We start from the raw sequence: 19884 nt of genomic DNA on the forward strand, positions 1-19884 counted from the left end.
GAAATGCTGAACAGATGGAGACACTCAGATCTCAAACGTTCCTCAACGAGATGTGAGCAGGTGCACATGTGTAGCTTACTCTAAAACGAATGAAAATGTGAAATGGCGTCTTGTCAGCTCCTCTTACAATCTTCACGGCAGTCTCTCAGTTATTGTTTTTCCTTTTTCAGAAAGCTGACATAATGCATGAGTGTTTAGTGTAGAAAGGTGTCATCAAGCTGCAGAATGTAGCTGACAACGAGGTGCAAATAACCTGGATTTGGAAGGACAAACATCTGAGGAGTCATTTTTTTATAGCTTTTTTTCAGATCTACATTTCCTCAACTTTACTGCATAAAAGTTTGCATTGAATGTCTGAGCCTTTTTTATTCTTACAATCTGTTTCACACCGTATAGTTTCCAAGGTAAATTACAGGGGAATTTTTCAACCTTGGACCCATGTTAAGAAAATGTAGGGTTGTAAATTGATAAAAATAGATCAAATCATTCAGGTTTGGTAAATCAGAAGGCCTTACTTCAAACTACCTCATTCCTTGTCAAAGACCTGTCTGTGCTGTATGCACTGCAGTAACTGAGTTGAAACTAGAGTCTGTGAGCAGCTGTTTAGGGAACATCTGTAAATCATAGCATACGACAAGCATATTCTCATACAGTAGGAAATACGGTTAAAGAAGTACATGTAAAGAACCCTGTGCTCAGGGTTCAGAGTGTAGATTAATATAATCAGTTTTGTTCATGAATATTTACTCAAACCTCCTGTGTATTTGCTGGCTTTAGGATCTTATTGAGTACCTGCGCTCCCATTCCCACAGTGCAGTCTACGCCGCCTCCATGTCTCCTCCTGTGGTGGAGCAAATCATCACTTCTATGAAGTGCATTATGGGAGAGGATGGCACAACAATAGGTAAGTCCAATAAAAAAAGATGTTCACATAATGTGTAAAATCATTTAATCTCTGAAGCCCCATTAAGTGGATCTAATGTCTTCTATCTTTTATTACACTAGTCCAAAGTTTCCACTCTTTAAAAATGGTTTCTAAAGACTCTGATTTACCACAGGATTCTGTGGTTAAGAGCAGCTCTATTTGAGTTTGTAAGAAAACCAGGGAGATGTTAATGACATAAAGTATTGAGCCAGTTCTGACAGATACTAAAAGACAAAGTCAAGACAGTCAAATCTTGGGGAAACAAGAAGAAACAAGCTTTTGCTGTTTTCCTGCCACAACAAGAAGATGAGCCCTTTGATGTGTTCACAATAGAAAGCTGTCATGCCTAATAAAGTTATTGACATGAGTTCTTTCAAATGCTGAACTCAAAAAGCTTATTCAACCGTTACATTTTTAAAGATGCATTTATGACTCATTTAAAGATTTATGGGAGCATTACAAGGTCAGATGCACTACGCTGGGAATGGATGATGGAAAACTGATTGGAAGTTTTGACCTTAAAATAGATCGAGAGTATTGATGGAATCTGTAGAAATCACTTAATCTCACTAGAAAACTGTAATGGACAAAGAAGCCATAGAAAGATAATTCATTAAATGTGATAGTTATTAAAATTAACACTGAATCATCCTTTTCTTAAAAAAACTTATATATTCACATCACAATCAGCACACCAGGCTGCTTACTATGCCTGTCTTCCATTAGTTCTAGCCTAGCTGCAATTCTTATCATATGCCACCAGGTGTCAGTGCATACCAGTCAAATTCCACATTGACCTCGACTACTTCATCTTATATCAGCTATTCAGCAAACAGCGGAGTAGAAGTAAATCTCATATTATCCAACTCCCACCTGCAGTAAACTTAGTAAGAAAATCTGAGGTTACAAGAGCATGATTCAAATAAATCCTTGATTAACTAACAGTTTCAGGGATTTGACCTAAAAGAAATATCTACCTTTTTTTGGAAGGTGTTGGTATTATATCAACGTATTATTTAAACCTGGCCTGTCTCATGAAATCTTCTCAAAGCCTAGTTCTAGGGACGTGCTCCACTGGCGCCTGTTGTCCACATGTTGGTTTTGGCAACGGTGCAGGGTGGCTGCCAAGAATAGCTGGGCTTGTGAGGGACAGAGTAAGACTAAATCTGTAGTTTGCTCTGTGTGGAAAACGTAAAAACCCCTCCACTCATCTCTTTAAGCTTAGATGCCACTTTTGACATAAGTAGGTTCTTTATTTTTAATGGTGATGAAGCTATTGTTTAATCCATGTCATGGTTTGCTGGCCACCCGAAACACTCAATGACCAGAGGGTCCAACATTATATTTTGCATATTTTTGTGGGTGTCTAGGGAGGTGAGGAGGATGGTCCACTTAGCAGATGGATAGTTCAATCTCCAGCTCCTCCAGTCTGCATTTCAAAGTGGCCTTGGACAACATAATGAACTCGTAATTGCTCCTGATGGCTGTGTCCACAGTGTATGAAGGATGTGGTAGAAAAAGCACGGTATACAGAAATGCTATCTGAGTGTGTGTGTAAATGGGTAAATGCACCTCTACTATAAAACGATTTTCAGTGGATATTAATGGATAAGTAATACAGACCATTTCTATCAATTACTATTTGGTCTTATTCTCTCGATGTGATCCTCCCCGGCTGTGCACAAGTCCATCTCCTTCACTGGCTGGACCGAAAGTCAGCCATGGCAATATGTCGTTGTAAGGACAGTCCTGATAACGTCTCAACAGCTATAATTTAAACCTAAAGGTAACACACTGATTTGAGTCCATCTGAAAGCAATGAGGTCAGTTCAAGAAGGTAATTGCAGTTAACGGCATTGAACGGATGTCCCAGGTGTCGGTCTGTAAGAGCAGGGCTAGTAATTTAGATAAAGATTTAAAATAACATCACACACACACACACACACACACACCCCTCCAGCTAATGGCGTTCCTAACAAAATGTTCACGGTTGGCAATCATTTATTAGTTAATCTATATTTATTGTGAGTGGGTGAAACGTTATAACCTGGACTTTGATTGTTTGAGTTTTTCCACTCCGCTGCACTGTGGCAAAGCTCATACAGATAAATGTTAGTTAGGTAAGAATCTGCCTTCGTGCTATTTTTTTATTCCCAAAATGGTTTTCATTTTTTTAAGCAGATTTTTCTGTCAGCACTTTGTCTATCTGTTCTCACCTGGTTGCAACAGTCAGCATTTAATAGTTCCCTGTGTGTAGTCAGGGACCTAATGCGTGTGCACACTAAACAAGAGATTGGTGCCTTGCGTTCGATGCAACCGTTGCTTTTCAAAGAACGCAGTGAAGATATCTGCTGTGGGAGAAGAAAACAATACAGCGAAGCTCAGAACTGTATTCCCCCCCCCCCCCCCCCCCCAGGTGCCTGGATGCTGGTGGATCATGTTTTCTCACACTCGTCTCATGATAGTGTTTCTGCTGCTTGTCAATTTTCTTCTTTTCAAAGCACCAGCCGAGCTCGGAGCGATTTCCTTTCTTTTTAGAACCAGAAATATTAAATCTGATAAAGAAAACATGTTTGTAAAGGTCATTTTTAACTCTTGCACTTCTTGTTATATGGATTTTTTTAGTTTAGTTAAACTGAAACATCTGACTGAAACCTTTGACTGTGTGCATTGCAGGTTCACATTTCAAGGACTGCCTGAGTTAATAGGGATGCATAATATGGATTTTTTATTTTTTATTTTTATTACAGAGGACTAATGATGCACACATTTGGTTTAGATTTGAAAGTCTATGAGCGTAGACACTACAATGTACTGTTGGTTGGCCCTTTATCTATAACCTGACCTTGGGTATATATGATATACGATATACAGTATATAGAGGCATACAGTAATGTGTGAGGATGGTCAAGAATTTCTCAACAGAAATGACCTCATGTCTGTATCCAGTCAATGCGATACATTTAACTGACGATGCTAACTAATGGCAGAGGTAAAACAAAATTTGCTGATATCGAATTTGAACGTGGCCATGTCATATTAAAGCTTAGAGTCCTTCACAAAAAGACAGGCAAATTGTCTGTATAAAACCTGAATGAATCTAAACCTGTACGACTCCCGGCCTGGGTTTTGGCTCTGACTGTTCATATGCACCTGTGGAGAAAACTAAAGGGTAAACGTACACAAACGTATCAATTGTGAATCTTCAGGAGGCTAAGACAACTTTTCTGATGACTTGACTTGATTTGTTTTGTTAAAAACATCATTGAAATCGTCGACTTTATTTTTCGACTTAAATTTCATTATCAAAATAATAAAAAATAAATATATTTTTCCCTTTCATATGATATTATCGTAAATTCCTGCTATTTAAACTATTGGTCAGCACACTTCTAATTAATTACACAAACACAGTATATCTTACAATTACAGTATATGTTCTTCTTATCATCCGTAGGCTGTGATCGTGTTCGGAAGCTGGCAGAAAACACAGTCTATTTCCGCGAGAGGCTTGAGGCAATGGGCTTCATCATCTACGGCAACATCGACTCTCCTGTCATACCCATGATGCTCTACATGCCTGCAAAGATAGGGTGAGCTTTGAACTGGCTGCTGCTCAGAGAGAGGGGGGGGGGTCTGCCCACTCCCTCTAGACAGTTTAAATCAATACACAGTGATTAATAAAATAACTGGATACTGCACATTTGTTTTGAATGTCTTTGATAACAGCATAGTCAGAGGGATGATGTAATTATCACCATCAGATAATTAATTTCTCTGAAATAGTAGTAATATGACAAGTAGGAAGCTGTGAATCATGTCGACTCTAAAAGATAATTAGTTTGAGTGATATGTTAGAAGTGACGCTTTCCAAATTAATTTAATTTCTTCAGATGCCACTTTTATTTAATTTGATTGTTGCTCATAGCTGCTACTTTCAGTTGTGAAATGTATTAAAAAGAAGTCATCGTTTCCAGTAGATTAAAACACAGATTGCATTATGTACAGATTCAATTCTATCATATTACGTAGATTCAAATAAAAGACCATCTCGTGAAATCTAGAAAACAGATATTCATTAGAAATGTCTACATTAAGTTTATGTATATTTATTTATATATCTGTGTATTTTTTTTTCTTTAAGGGTGAAAGTTGAGTTTGACGTTGTAAAAAATTATTAACAATACAAATAACAGTCCCCTGCTATTTAAGTCCTGCACTCTGTACAACCCACTGTAACTCACTTATTTGTTCATCTCCTCCATGTTTGTCCCACCAGAGCATTTGGGAGGGAGATGCTGAAGAGGAACATCGGGGTGGTGGTGGTGGGCTTCCCAGCCACGCCCATCATTGAGTCCCGGGCGCGCTTCTGCATCTCAGCCGCCCACACAAAAGAGATACTCGACAGGGTAAATATTACTTCTCACTGCTGAGCGACACAGTAATATGTACTACGTGTTCTATAATATTCCTCTGTCGGGCTGAGTCTTGTTTAAAGATTTCAAAATCTGTAGAATTCTTCGTGCAGCTCCAGACACACTGATTCGCTGCCGCCTCTCTGGCTCTGACATCATTATAAGGGAGGCCCTGTCAAGATATGAGACCTGAGATTTAGGAGAAGATGAGTTGGAATGAATAAACTCATTGTGCTGCTCCACAAAAGTGCAAACCTTTGATTGGCCAGGCATCACATCCCAATAGCTGCCCACTCTTCTCAACAAGGGCCACTCTACTTTACTTCACCGCAGAGCTGACCGCTCTTCCTTTTTCGTTCCCGCGTGGTCAATACCCTGTTTGCACAAGATAACCTTGTGGTAAAATGGATTAGTTTGTTATTCTGCTCGAAGCAAAGAGTGACGATGTTAATCCGAGTTTAGCAGGCATTTACAACATATTCATCATCATCATCATATTTGTATATCAAAATGCCATTTACATTATTTCTTAGGTCCCCAAACTTGAAGGCCTCATGTCTGATTGATGAAGCAGCTTTAAATATATTAATTTCAGAATTGTTAGTTCTTGTACAAAACATAAGAAGATGTTGTGACACTTCTCCAAAAGGCCACTCTACTTTACTGATATGAGGTAACCGCAGGGCTCACCGCTCTTCCTTTTCCACTCACCATCTCAAACTAAGATTCTCCTCAGTCCTTTTCTTACTCAGAAATAAATATAGATCATCTCACGCAGCGGCTGAACTTTCCCTACATTTCATATCTAATTGGGTTGTCCTTGAGGCTCAGCCGCCTCTGATGCTGACTGTGTGTCTCCAGGAAGTGCTGTCTAGTTATCAGCTCCTGTTCCTCTTCTTGAACGGAAAAGTAAAATGAAATAAGCTGCAGACCGGAGGGGGGGTTGTGTCTGTCCTGGTGCTAAAACTTCTCCTCCCTGTCACTCTCTCACAATCTGATATGTCATTGTAACTTTTGTTTTTCTTCTCCACACTCATTTTATTTGTGTCCATTTATATTCCAGTTTCAAACACACAACAAATCCCACACCTTGTTACTGTACTTAAGTATATTTTTCGAGTATCTACCCATTAATTCAGATCTGGGTTTGGGGAATTTATCTCCAGGTGAAAAAGCTGCTACATTTGAGATGGCATTGGGAATTTCCTCAGTTCTGACCAAATTTGTCTTATTATATCACATGCTCGCACCATAAGATCAGAGACATGAGGACTCAATTGAGATCACTCTGTGGCCTCCGGGCCGCCACCATTCAGATGCATTAATGCAAACAAAGCTAATGGACAGACGAGGATGGAGATGAATAGACACATTTGCTGCAAACTCATTTAAAGATGCATCTCCTTCCAGTTGCACTAATCACTTCTGGCAATGGAATTAATGGCTCTAATGTGTGAGGAGAAAGGAGAGGGAGAATAATCACCAGACTCTGCGATCAGTTTATTCTTTGCGTTTTATGGCCCACAACTGTTTTGGTTCATTTTCACCACTTTCCTCAATGTCCTCGGTGAGAACCACGGTTCACTACCTGTGCAGCAGCACGCAGCCGCAGACAGACACTGTTGGAAACATGCCTGTGAACCTTTTTTTAGCAGAAGTTGGTAAATATTAAAGCAGAGCTGAAGGTAGATTTATAGACTCTATAGATAAATTAGTTAGTCAGATACAATAAACCATGGTCACCCATTTACCTGATTTGGTCACACATTCTCTTGCACATTCTGGCTCCCTTGCATCCCCTTCATTCCCTAGGAATGTTGGTTGGGCACGTAAATGAACAGGACTTCTCCATGAGGTTACAAATCATTACATGACCAGTGGTGGAAGTCTCAGAAAGTCAGCCCAGGTGCAGTTAGGGATCTTTGTAGCAAGAAGTGTTTACCTGTCCTTGTGTCCACTGTCACTGCCATTTTAACTCCGTACACCAACTGTGTTGTTTTTTGATGGTGCTAGTATTGCAGTCGATGCTATTGTCTGTGCACACATGATACGAGTCAAGTAGCCTACAGTATTGATCTTGTCACATTCACCATATCAGCTTTAAAATGTGATTGTATGTGCCTGTTGTGTTGCCAACTTGTTGCATTGCCCCCAAGTGGCCAAAATACTATTAATGCATCTTTAAGTCAAAACAAGTGCTGTTTGCTTGGTCTGTGGTGATGCTGGCAGCAGTTTTCTGTCTGAAACAGTAAAAGTGATCTGCAGTAACTGAGCTGTAGTAAATGTGCACCACCCCTGGCAAATCGTTTTTTAATAATCCCTCCAGAGAACTGTGTGTAAGCTTAAGACATGTGACGTCACACTTATCAACCCTGTGTCATTTTATAATTACCAGCTTCAAATGTAGAGAGGTTTGAATTTAACTCTGAATAAACTAAAACTCTGAGTTTCAGCCAGAACTAACACTGCTTCACCTTCACAATAGGACCAAAATATTCCGTCCATTTGCAGCTTTAGAGTTGGAAGTCTTTTCTGTTTTTGCTTTAATCTTAGGAGACAGCTCTGTTCAAATCCAGCTAGGTGCATCTTTAAATTTGCTCAGGCCACATATCGCCCTTCACGTTGTCAGCTTTTCTTCTCGTGTGAATGTCTCGACAGGCTCTGTGTGTCATCAACGAGGTAGGAGACCTGCTTCAGCTCAAGTACTCCCGGCACAGAATACAGCCTTCGTTGGGGCGGCCTTCTGACGACAACATGTACCAGGACATTGACGACTGACTCCCATCCAGAAATGGCCTGGGCCTCTGCAGCCCCAGGAAAATACAGAACGGGTCGAAACTGATCGCAAGTCTTCCACAAGGAGCGAGATGCGCACAGATGCCCCTTGTCACTAGCTTGCCATAACGCACCCCTCCCATCCCCAAAAAGAGTAAAACATTTAGAACTAATTCTACTTTGCCTTACGTAAACATGCAAACCCTGTGGAAAACTCACTGAAAAACCACATCCCTGCTTTTGTTTGTGAACTTTCATTTCTCTTTTTATAAGTGTGCATCTAAAAAATGTGTTCATGGGGGTGGAATATGTGTGTTTGTGTGTACGTTTGCAGTGCCTGTAGCATTCGTCACGTTAAACCTTACTGCCACGTATGTGAGTTGGACAGATGTGAGCTTTCCAAATGGGGATATTGTTCCTGTTGTTCCTTAATCAAAATTACATACAAGTTACAACATAAAATGACACATATCTTTCCATCCATGTCTGGAATTCCTGACAATTAATGTTGGATACAAAAATAATTGCCAAATATTAGGTGCTGAACAGAAGATGACTTCAGACTAATAGTTTCTGGAATACAAACCTTTCAGGAAATAGACCTATCCTCCTTTGTTTCCAAAAGTTCCCAAATCAATACTCTCCAGCTTTTACAGTTGAAATTAAGCTTGAGCCTTTCAATGTAATTTTTACCTTTTAGATTTTTTTTTTTAACAAACACACCTCACTTGTAACAAGTCAAATGTGCAGTAGATTGAACCAAAATCTGTTGCACATGGTGTCATCAATTAAAATCCCTTATCAAATATGTCTGATTCCATTGTAAATGGAAAAAGCTAAACACTGACAAATCTACAGTCCCTGTTCAAAACAGTATGTGTGTTTTGTCACCTTCAAGTTAGAAATAATGATCGTTGAGTTGCATTGTCACTGACAGTTTAACTAAGAATATTAGTAATCAAATGTTGTGGGTTCATCCCACAAAACAGGATTACACTTTATATTTATCCAGATTTATATCAGTTAAGTCAAGTTAAGTTTTAACTTTGCTCTCAGTGGCTACACTTTAAAAATTAGTTATTTTTATTGACCAAGAAAAACACCAGTTTTTATAAAGGATCCACTTAAAGAGTAAAACTGTTATTCAGACCCTTAGTCAACTACTGCCATTGAAAATGGTAAGAAATGAATTTGTATCCTAGATGCTCATGGATGTTGTCAGCCTCTTTTCACCACTACTGTTACATGTCATCATCACTGGCATCGTGTGTATCCAGGGGATTTGTTTTTGTTTGTTTGTTCAGTTTTTCAATTCACATAATTCAAAGGCGGAGTTGTTACTGTAACAATAGCCTTTTCCTTTTCTTTTTTTTTTTTGATTGAAAGGCTCATGCAAGTGTAAGCTGTTCTCCACTTAAGTGTTGAGGGTCAGTTAAGTCATTTTGAGGAAAGGAGAACAAAAAGACATTATATTTATATAGTCATATCTCCAGGCCTGACAGGAGAATACTAAGAGGACTAAAGTAGACTGGGTGGAATTCAACATTGATAGAAATACTCTGCATTTCCACTAAATTTCTTTGGTACGGAGCCACTAAAGTCCTGACAGGTGATTTTATAGAATTTTGTGTGGTTTACTTGTATAGATAAATATCTTGGTGCCGAGGTGAGTACGTGATCTCTCACTAGGTGTCGTGAAGCCTTCCCTGATTCTATTTGGGTTTTAATTTTTCCTATTTCAGCTTCGACGTTCCGTATTGGTTTTTACACATCAAAGTGTTTATATCTTCAATTTGAAAAACGGATTTTATGACTAGTCTGAGTTTTTAAAACACTTTGTGGATTTTGTAACGTGATCTAATTTATTATGTTTTAATGCAAGATATTGACTCATTCCCACGTGGTCAATATCCTGTTTGCACAAGATAACCTTGTGGTAAAAGTTAGTTATTGTATAGTCCAGTCTGCATGTATTGAAAACCACAGGGAAGTTGCTTCAAAGCTTTTAACAGCTGCAGTAGTTTCATTGTATGACATAAGTGAAAATAGAACATGATGAGCTGAGTACTCTCCATCAAGTGGCTGAGTGTATCTGAAGCCAGGAAAGACTCATTTGAAAGCAATGTATTGTGTGCAGACAAGTTATTTATCTTGTGTGAATATCACCATTTGGGACTGAAGGGCCTCCGTACTAGGTGCTTATTAGTACTGACCTTGCTGCTTTGTGATATTGTTAAAATGCCTTGCAAAACCAAGTGTTATCTTTCTGCTGTGACTCAAACGTCATGGATAACTTTAAATTGTCTGCGTGTGTGTGTCTCTTGCTTTTTCTTGTACACAGCCGTCTGTCTTTTGAACTCTCGGGTTATCTTTACAATGTGCTATGGAGATTTTAAACTCCTTAATGAAGGCAGCTGTAAAGAAATACATAAATACACATTTAAAAAAAAAAAGTCCCACACACAAACAATTACTCTTGCACTTGTGCGACTTTGCAAATATCATGTGAGCACTTGTTCCATGTATCGATGCATGTACAGCTGCTCCACACCACAGCCAGATACTGGGATATACACACTTCTGCTATGATATGGCTTGTTTTGAATGTTGTGATAAAAATCTGCTTATTAGTGTCAGAGAACGTTTGAGTTAACGTGTCTGTTTGGGTCCAGGGAGGTTGATTTGTTTTATTTCAAATTGATTTCGATCTGTCACTGTAACAGTGGTGCTTGTGTCAGTGTTATTGTGCTCGAAGCAAAGTGTCGATGTTATTCTGAGGATAGCAGCCATTCACAACATATTTGTATATCAAAATGACATTTACATTATTTGTTAGGTCCCCAAACTTCAAGGCCTCATGTCTGACTAATGAAGCAGACTTAAATTTAATTCAGAGAATCCTTCACGATTAGTTCTTGTACAAACAATAAGAAGATGTTGTGACACTTTAAATCCACAGCATGTTCCCAGATTATCTTAACAATTAAGCCACATTGGTCTGAAGTCATCGGAGCAGATTAACCTTCCTGCCTTTTTTTTATGATCTGTGAGCTTTGTTGTTGAAAGAGAGCAGTGGAAGAGGGCCCCACTATTTTGTACAAAGTTTATTTTGTTTCCACGGGTTAGGGCTGATGACAATTTTTTGTTTACTATTAAGTCACCAGAGAAAAATGGTCGCCACTATTACAGGCAGCATTTTTCAAAAGTACTGGAGCCGTGCCGATAATGGCGGCAATTATTCCATCGGCGTATTATCACAAGTCAGAGATGATTGTTTCTGACACAGTGCCTTTTGATGCCAATGATTTTCTAAGAATTCAGACGAGAGTAAGTGTCATTTACTTGGAATGTTCATCTTTTAGTCTTATTGGTTTCTTTTAATACAACTGTGCTTGTTATTAGCTCTGGGTGTTGTCTGTGTTGACTAATGGCCATGCATTTGATCATAGAAAACGCACTATTTGCAACATATCAGCAAATAATAATTGTGAAAAAATAATAATAAATACTGTTTGTCAAGTGTCACCCATGTTAATGATGGTAAATCATTAAAAGAATAATAACAAAACTGTTTTCCATTATCTTCAAATTTGTTTCTCAACTCAAGAAAATTTGATGATCAACTGTTTAACACTTTCGATGTTGTCTGAGAAATCTATAAATATATATTGTGCTAAATGCCAGTTACCAAAGTAAAAAATTACCTAATTAGATTAAGAAGAATAAAGATGAAATTATGAAATACAGTAACAATGAAAGTAAAACCAGTTAAAAACTGGTTAAAAAGCAGTTGGGTTTATCAGAAATAAAAAACAGAACTTTAGTCAAAAAATTAATATTAGACTGAATAATACAGGCATGTTTTATGGCTGCTGTAATTTGTTTAAATGTTAGAATGTCTATCCCCCTTTGTGTTTTAGTGGCCTGATCAGTCATTATGTCTCCCCGATGTGTCAGTTTGTGCTGTTGACTTGGTACCCGAGTTTAGTTTTGCCTTTATGTTAATAAAAACAAAAATCTAAAAAACTACCGTGACCTCTCTGATCTACCTGCTCGGCCCCTGACAGCCTGATAAGTTGGACGTGAGTTTTATCTTCTGCTCAATGGACGAGGGAGCAACTGATTTCCATCGTCTCACAGTAATGAATCAATGCAGATTGTCGGTTGTCAGACATGATACCAAACAGGGACACAAGAAACAACTCATTGATAAAAGACTTCCTTCCCTTTTTACACCTTTAACCTTTTCACAGTATTATAGTGCAGTTCCCATTTCTTTAACACATTTGAGTTCAAGCCTGTAGCTTCAACTATGGACGTTCTTAATGTTTGGACTTCTCAAGCAGAGGAGTGACAACTGTTTTATAGAAAAAAAGTCAAATTAACTTCAAAAATGGTATGGGGTTTCTTAACGGGTCTGTTAATGGTTCATTTTTGTAGAATGAGTATTTAAAGTAGAGAACGGGACTGTTTTCTTTTATGTAAGACTTGAGCGTGGGTGCGACGTCTGCACTCTGATAATCTTTAACACTTAATCGTCTTTGAGTTTAGACTTTTACACCCATAAAACAACAGGTGTATAGGTCACAGAGCACCTGGGCTGTGGCTTAACACTTTCGTACTCTGACAATTTATTTTACACAATTCAAAATTAACCATCAGCGCGACAACATGTCATTGTATGTCCTAATCGACTTCAGCTCAGTTCTCCACCAGAAAAATGAAGAAGGTCTGCTAGTGGAGAAGTTCAGATTATTTTCTAAAATCATGACAGAATATCTAAAAAAAATCTCCAGGAATCTGTTTACGACTGTACGACTAACTATACTACTCTGTATGCTTCTCCGAGTCCGTTGCGGACAGACGGAGCGGACGGACAATTTTTGATTTATAGTTCTACGAGCCTTTTTGTTCCGAAAACAATTCACCGCCAGAACAGTAGTTGGCGCAACGGAAGTCGAGCTTAGAGAAGCCTACCTCATGAGGTATATAGAAGAAGTCCACGCTGGTTTATTTACGTCCCCCCGGCTCCTCACACACAGTGAACGATGTCAACTAACAGACAAAGGCTGTTGATGACGCGACAGTTTTGCTGAAATAAAGTGACACCCAGCGGGTCAAAATGCTTATGTTATTGTGTCTTAGCGCAGCGGTTCCCCGGTCTTGTTTCCAAACTGCGTTGCTATTTCAACAGCTGCAACAGCTTGAAGCTACACGGAGGCAGCTGTCTTCCCCCCCAGCTTCCACACACAGTCAGCAGGGACACCCGATACTAACTACTACCAAGTGTTTGCTTCTAACCTGACGGTGTTTGAGAAACAGTGTCATGAGCCGTGGGATTAAAGTCAGCGGGTTTTTGTGCTGTTCCCACCGCAGTTAGCATGGTGGCTAGCCCGCTAGCCTCGTTATGAAATTTCGTTATAACCGTATGTGACTGTACACACATGCCGTAAGTGCTCTAACCAGCCACCGTCAGCCGGACAACGCCACTGGCTTAACACACTTGTCACATTAATCATAGTCGTAGTTGTGATTCAGGTTTTTTGTGATTTAGGGAATGAAACTGGAAGTTTGATGTCCGGAAATTATGTCATACCGAAATGCTGGCGTTAATGGACCAATCACAGCCAAGGGCTATCCATGGGCTCTCCGCCATGCCGACGTGTAGTTAGAAAAATCAGTGCTGCACGAAAAGCTCTCCGTGGAGCCCCGGAGAGGGCGTTCCACGGCAAAGAAGGCGGTCCTATCTGTCCGTATCCGTCAAAACGGAGAAGCATACATTGGCCTTAAGCCACGCAATAAAATCACAACCAGAGCACATTCATCCCCACATGCCACATCCCATAAAACAAATAAAAAGCAGTACACATCATTAAACAGCAGCAATAACAAAGACAAGCGCTACTATGGCTACAGGTTACGGCAGCAACTTATCAACCAGCTCCTGCGTCTTGATGGCATTGAGCTTGCACAGGTTGGGTGTGGGAGAGCCTGTTCTATTGGGAGTAGTTTGGGGTTACATGTGTTAGTGTTGTCCGACTAACTACACAAGTTGAAGGAAGAAGTTGAACAGTGAAGCGAAATGTGCTGGATGATACTTTTGTACAACAGCAGAAGATGATGTGTGAGCCTTTTTTACCTTTGTGGGTGACTTTGGTGACTCCTTTTTTGTATTTCCTTTGTGGACTGCTCAAAGCTGTTTCCTGTCTTGTGTGAGTCTGTCATGGGAATTTCTCAATAGTCAAGCACAAGTCATTACAATGTCTTTCTGGAAGTTTATTCTACATCTGCAGATGGGCATCAATGTACAAGACCGTGAGATAGATTTCATACAATGAGCCATGACATACAAGAAAAACAGCACTTTATACATCTCCAAGCCCCTCCTGGAGAGGAAACAAATGTTATCCATCAACCTCTTTGATGTGAAGTAATAGGTGACCAATATCCTGTCACCTACTCTTTCCCAGACCCCCGGAATGTAATATCGGTTTTCAAGATCCTCTGAATCCTTTCTCTCCTGGAGACACTCTTACTGTGGAACGCTTATGTCTGAATGGCACATAATAGTGAGCATAATCTGTATGGAAGTGGGTGAGGTTAGATAACAAAGTAACAGAGGGTACTAATTTGGCAAAATAACAAGTCCCACACCACCCCGGTCGGAGTGACTGGTAAACATGTTTCCCACACACCCACACATGTTCCCTCAAAGACCAATATCCATCACTAGAGGGCATTCTAACGACCGGGTTGTCATAACCTGGTCTATGTAAACTGATGGTATTAGTTAAATTTAACGGAGCAACAAATGGTACGTTATATTTGCATGTTCCTGCTGCTCCCCGATCCCATATCAAACCACAAGTAGCTACAACCTTTTGCCTACATGGTGAAGTTCCCAGATAGCGATCCTCAGCTTTAAAACATTGTCTAGAAAAACAAACAGTGCCTAACTGTTCGGTGGGGTTTATTGTCATCACAGGTTGGTGAATTTCCTGATCTGCCACCAAAGACATATCCCAGAATCGTGCTGTGGAACCCCAATAATTAACTACACTAATATTCAGTAGTTTAAGTGTACTAGTCATGTCTCTCACATTTCTATTCTTTAGTGAAACCCCCTGAGTGAAAGCTATCAGTACTCCTAATGTCTCTGAAGTGTTTAGTGGGATGGTCTTAAGTGGGAGAGTAGTACCCACACCATGAGGAAGTTGTGCACAGACATAACAGCTCTCATTAGTTATTTTTCTAGCGATTACCTTTATGGACTCATACCATGCATTATTTTCAGGTTTTATTTGTTCATCAGAGAGGTCAAACGAAAGTTCTCTTTTGATTATTTCTTCTATGCTCGAGTTGTTTTGGCTTGTTCTCCAAAGCAGCAGTGGTAGGACGAAGATGACAGTCAGCAAGAACAGGGAGCACTTCCCTTCCTTCCAACCGCGCACCAGCCGTCCCATCAGATGCCACTGTTTGTCCGTCGGCGCCATTGAATATCAGCAGTGTTCTGCTTGTCAACTTCTTAATCAGTGTGTCGCCTCTCTTTGAATTTTAGAGACATGTAGCTCCGATGATTTCCACAAACTTCTAACCTGACGGTGCGGGCACGAAACAATCGAAGGCTGAAAGCACACCTGCTGACATCAACGCTCGTTTTGTCCTGAAGAATCCTCCACTGGCTCTGGGACCCTTTTGCAATGGCTTGCATGTATCCAGGCTGCCCTCTCCGCAACCTTCACTGCCGTCTGTGTGGTGAGAAACACTTGATATGGCCTGTTCCACCTTCGTGCTCTCCAGTTCGTCCTACTCAGTTCCTTCACCACAATCCAATCCTGGTTTCAGATCATGCAGTTCGCCGTCTACGGATTTTGGTAGGGCGTCTTTCACCTGTCTGTGGATATCAAAGAGAACAGAGGAAAGATTTACACAATATCGCAACATTTCATCTTCACATTGATTGGTCTGAGGAAGCTGCCTTTTAACAGGACCAATTCCTGTCTCCATTGGACGTGCAAAGAGAATCTCATAAGGACTCAAACCATTCTTACTTCTCACCCTGGATCTCATGTACATTAAAACAATTGGCAACGCTTTTGTCCAAGTCAGCCCTGTTTCCTCACAGCATTTTACCAGTTTCTTTTTCTATGTGCCGTTTTCTCTTTCGACTGCCCCTCCACTGGCAGGATGGTAGGCACAATGCTGTCTCATATCGATACCCAAATACTCACAAACTCTCTTTAAAGCTGCGCTTACGAATGGTGTACCATTATCACTGGATATCTTTCTTGGAATTCCCCACCGAGGAATGAGTTGAAGAATCCTGTTTCGATGTGGGGAAAGCCTCCACCCATTTGGAAAACATGTCAACCACAACAAGACAGATCTTCTTTCCCTCGCTTTGTGTTAGCTCAATAAAATCCATCTGTAAATGATCAAATGGTTTGTTCGGTGCTGGATGTGCACTTTGTGCAGTCTGGATAGCTCTACCTTTGTTATCTGTAACACAAATTACACATTTCTGACAGAATTTTTTGTAGTAGTTTGAAACCAATACTTTTGTAAACCAATACTTCTGTATATCTGCTTGCATTTCCCCTTTTGATACATGGTCCTTACCGTGTATCAACTTAGCATAATGAGGAAACCGATATTTCGGTAAACAAGGTTTTCTATCTGGGCCACACCAAATTTGGTCAGAAACAGAACAGCCTGCTTTCTTCCAAGCAATTTTCTCCCCTGGTGTTGCCCTCGCTTGCAGCTCCTGTAAATCGGCATTAGGTGTCACAGGCACATCCAAAACAAAAACATCATTCACCGGCAGGCTACGTTTTGCTGCAGCCTTTGCAGCAATATCTGCCCTTGCATTTCCCTGTCAAACTGAGTCAAGTTCTTTACCATGTGCTTCACATTTACAGATTGCAATCAGTTTAGGTAGCAACACAGCATCAAGAAGAGCAGCAACTAGGCCAAGGTGTGTGATGGGTTTACCTGTAGAGGTTAAAAACTTCCTATTAGCCCAAAGTCTGCCAAAAATCATGTGCCACCCACCATGTGTATCTACTATCAGTGAAGATGTTGACACTCTTGTCTCTTGCATATTTGCATGCTTCAGTCAACGCAACTAATTCTGCGGCCTGTGCAGAATACTGTGATGGAAGTGGTTCAGCTATTATTGTATCATACAAAGTAGTTACTGCAAAACCAACTAGGTTTCTACTAGTTGCTGGATCCCTTGATGCTGAGCCATCAACAAACAGCTCCATGTCTGCATTTATCAGCGGTTTATCCTGTAAATCTGGTCTGGGAGAACAAATTTCAGTTATTACTGCAACACAATCATGTGGCTCTCCATCACCTGGTGTAGGGAGGAGAGTAGCAGGGTTAAGAACAGTGCACCTCCTAATAGTGATGTTTGGCATTTCAAGTAACACTGTATTATATCTGAGCCATCTAGCTGTTGAAAGGTGAGAAGTTTTCTGTTCAAGCAAAATCATTGAAACAGCATGTGGCACCAGTAATGTCAAATCAGCATAACCCACAATATCACGTGATGCAATCAGAGCTTTCTCAGCAACAGCTCTGAGACAAGTTGGGAGTCCTGCTGCCACAGAGTCAAGTCGTGAGGCGAAATAAGCTACCGGTCTCAGTCGTCCCCCATGGTCTTGCAGCAGCACAGTTGTCATATACCCGCCTCTTTCAGGGCCGGCCCTAGCACATTTGGCGCTCTAGGCAAGCTTCACTCCTGGCGTACAAGCATTTCTTTGAGTGTAACTGCATTTTAAAGTGCATAAAACATACATTCAATTATGATGGTGTCTCTTTCCTCCAAACATCTTAATATACATTATCACTCATAAAGAAATATAAACATTTACAATACAGACCTATTGAAGTTTAGCTCATAACTGGTCTTTATAAGGCACAATAACAATACATGAATTACAGAGTCTGTGTGTGTCGGAGCTGAACTACACACTGTAAAGTAAACAATATACTATCGCGACCCGCCTGCAAGACGACGTGCAGGTAAAATAAACACCTATACAGGCGAATGTAGCCCCGCCCACCTAGTGTGCGAGTGTCTCCCCTCACTGCCCAGCGGAGTTTCTTAGTTTTACCAATCTAAGTAGATAATCAAAACAACATCAACACGTCTCAATGACACTCGTGGTGATCAAGCGAAGCTTTAGGAGCTAACGTAGGTGACTCTCACCCACTACTAATCTGTAGAATACAGGATGTATGAAGCAGCAATAAAGACATGGAGCATTCAGTTCCTCATCTTGACTGCATCTGGCCAAAGAGACAGGACAAGGTGCAACTGCTCCGGTGCCAAACGTTCCACCTGAGTGCTGCTGTCATTCACTGATTTCTCTAATGAAACTACTTAAATTACTGTTAAAGTAATTAAATACAATATTTTTGGCCATACCACATACAGAAGGGGGCGCAAAAAACTCTGCCTAGCAAAAAATAAATAAAAAACTTTTTTAATTTGTTTTGCTCGGTGCAGTTTTTGGCGCCCCCTTCTGAGTGGCGCCCTAGGCAACCGCCTGTGTCGCCTGTAGGAAAGACCGGCCCTGGCCTCTCTTATCCACAGTCTGTGTAAAACGCCTGGTACAGTCTGGTAGGCCTAATGTTGGAGGAGATTGCATAGCTAACTTCAAATCAACAAACGCTTTCTCAGCATCAGGTGTCCAAGTGACTCTGTTATTTGCAGTGAGACCTTTTCCATACACAATTGCTGCTAATGGTGCCTCTTTTTCAGCATAATGTGGAATCCTCTGCCGACAATACAAAGTCATCCCTAAAAAACTCATGACTTGTTTCTTTGTTTCCTGCTTTGGGATAGTTTGAATAGCTTCAATTCGTTTGGATGAGAGGGTTTTACCCTCTGAAGTGATTATATGACCCAGAAAGGTAACTTTTTCCGAAACAAACTGCATTTTAGATAAACTAACTTTATGACCATTTGTCGCTAAATGTTTGAGTAAAGCCACTGTGTCCTGTACACATGTCTCCTTTGTGGGGGAACAGATCATTAAATCATCCTTATACTGCAAAAGGGCATTACCAGATTTCCAGATTGTCCCTTAATGCTGCATTAAAGATTGTGGGTGCCTCACAGAACCCCTGGCAAAGGCGTGTAAATGTGTAAATTTTTCCCTCAAAAGAAAATGCAAACCAGAAATATGGCGACGCCTGCGAGCTAGTTCTTGCAGGCAACTCGAGCTGCGCTGCGCCAATCATGTGACATAAATCATGTGACATACCTCAATCTCCACAACCATCTATAATACACACCCACCTTATCAGGGAGACATTTCCCATCAACCCCTCTTGCTCGCACTGCTGCTGCAGTATTGCTACATGTTGCTTCAGTCCCTCCACCACCCCAGCATCCACCTGTAGGCTCCAACGGGGGGTTACAAGTATTTGCTCATCACTCCCATCATTCCTATGTAATCATATGGGGGAGTGATTAAGTTGGAGCCTAGACGCCAAACACTAAATCTGTTGTAATAAATATATTACATGATCGAAGTGAGTTGTCTGACAGAACTCACCTTCGGGGTGAATGGGTATACTGAGAAATGCATTTGACAAATCAACCACAGAAAACCATTTACTCTGGGATGGAACCTGTGAAAGAATAGTATGAGGATTGGGAACATTTGGTGCACGAGCCTGGACTGCAGCATTCACTGCTTGCAAGTCCTGCACAAATCTCCATGCTTATGGTTGTCAAGGTTCCTTCATTTTCCT

The 19884-nt window shown here is 40.5% G+C and overlaps 2 protein-coding genes across 2 annotated transcripts in view; one reads left to right on the top strand and one right to left on the bottom strand.

Moving 5' to 3' along the window:
* Positions 1-11683, top strand: part of LOC133961940 (serine palmitoyltransferase 2-like) — a 24542-nt gene extending 12859 nt beyond the window's left edge. The window contains exons 9-12 of the mRNA XM_062397353.1: positions 778-904; positions 4383-4518; positions 5205-5334; positions 7999-11683. Coding sequence (XP_062253337.1) covers positions 778-904; positions 4383-4518; positions 5205-5334; positions 7999-8118 — 513 coding nt within the window. The 3' untranslated portion in view covers positions 8119-11683. The remainder of the gene's footprint in view (positions 1-777; positions 905-4382; positions 4519-5204; positions 5335-7998) is intronic.
* Positions 5321-15661, bottom strand: LOC133961942 (uncharacterized). The gene is made up of 3 exons (XM_062397355.1): positions 14255-15661; positions 5596-5715; positions 5321-5512 (listed from the first exon to the last, which is right to left on the bottom strand). The coding sequence occupies exon 1, from the start codon at positions 15606-15608 to the stop codon at positions 14610-14612; it is 999 nt and encodes a 332-aa protein (XP_062253339.1). The 5' UTR covers positions 15609-15661; the 3' UTR covers positions 5321-5512; positions 5596-5715; positions 14255-14609.
* Between the last annotated feature and the right edge of the window lie 4223 nt (positions 15662-19884).

Source organism: Platichthys flesus, chromosome 10, assembly GCF_949316205.1.
Source record: "Platichthys flesus chromosome 10, fPlaFle2.1, whole genome shotgun sequence".
In the NCBI taxonomy this organism is placed as follows: domain Eukaryota; kingdom Metazoa; phylum Chordata; class Actinopteri; order Pleuronectiformes; family Pleuronectidae; genus Platichthys; species Platichthys flesus.

Bases quoted from the DNA above. Each gene is read 5' to 3' on its own strand.
- LOC133961942 (XM_062397355.1), bottom strand. From the start codon at position 15,608: ATGGCGCCGACGGACAAACAGTGGCATCTGATGGGACGGCTGGTGCGC.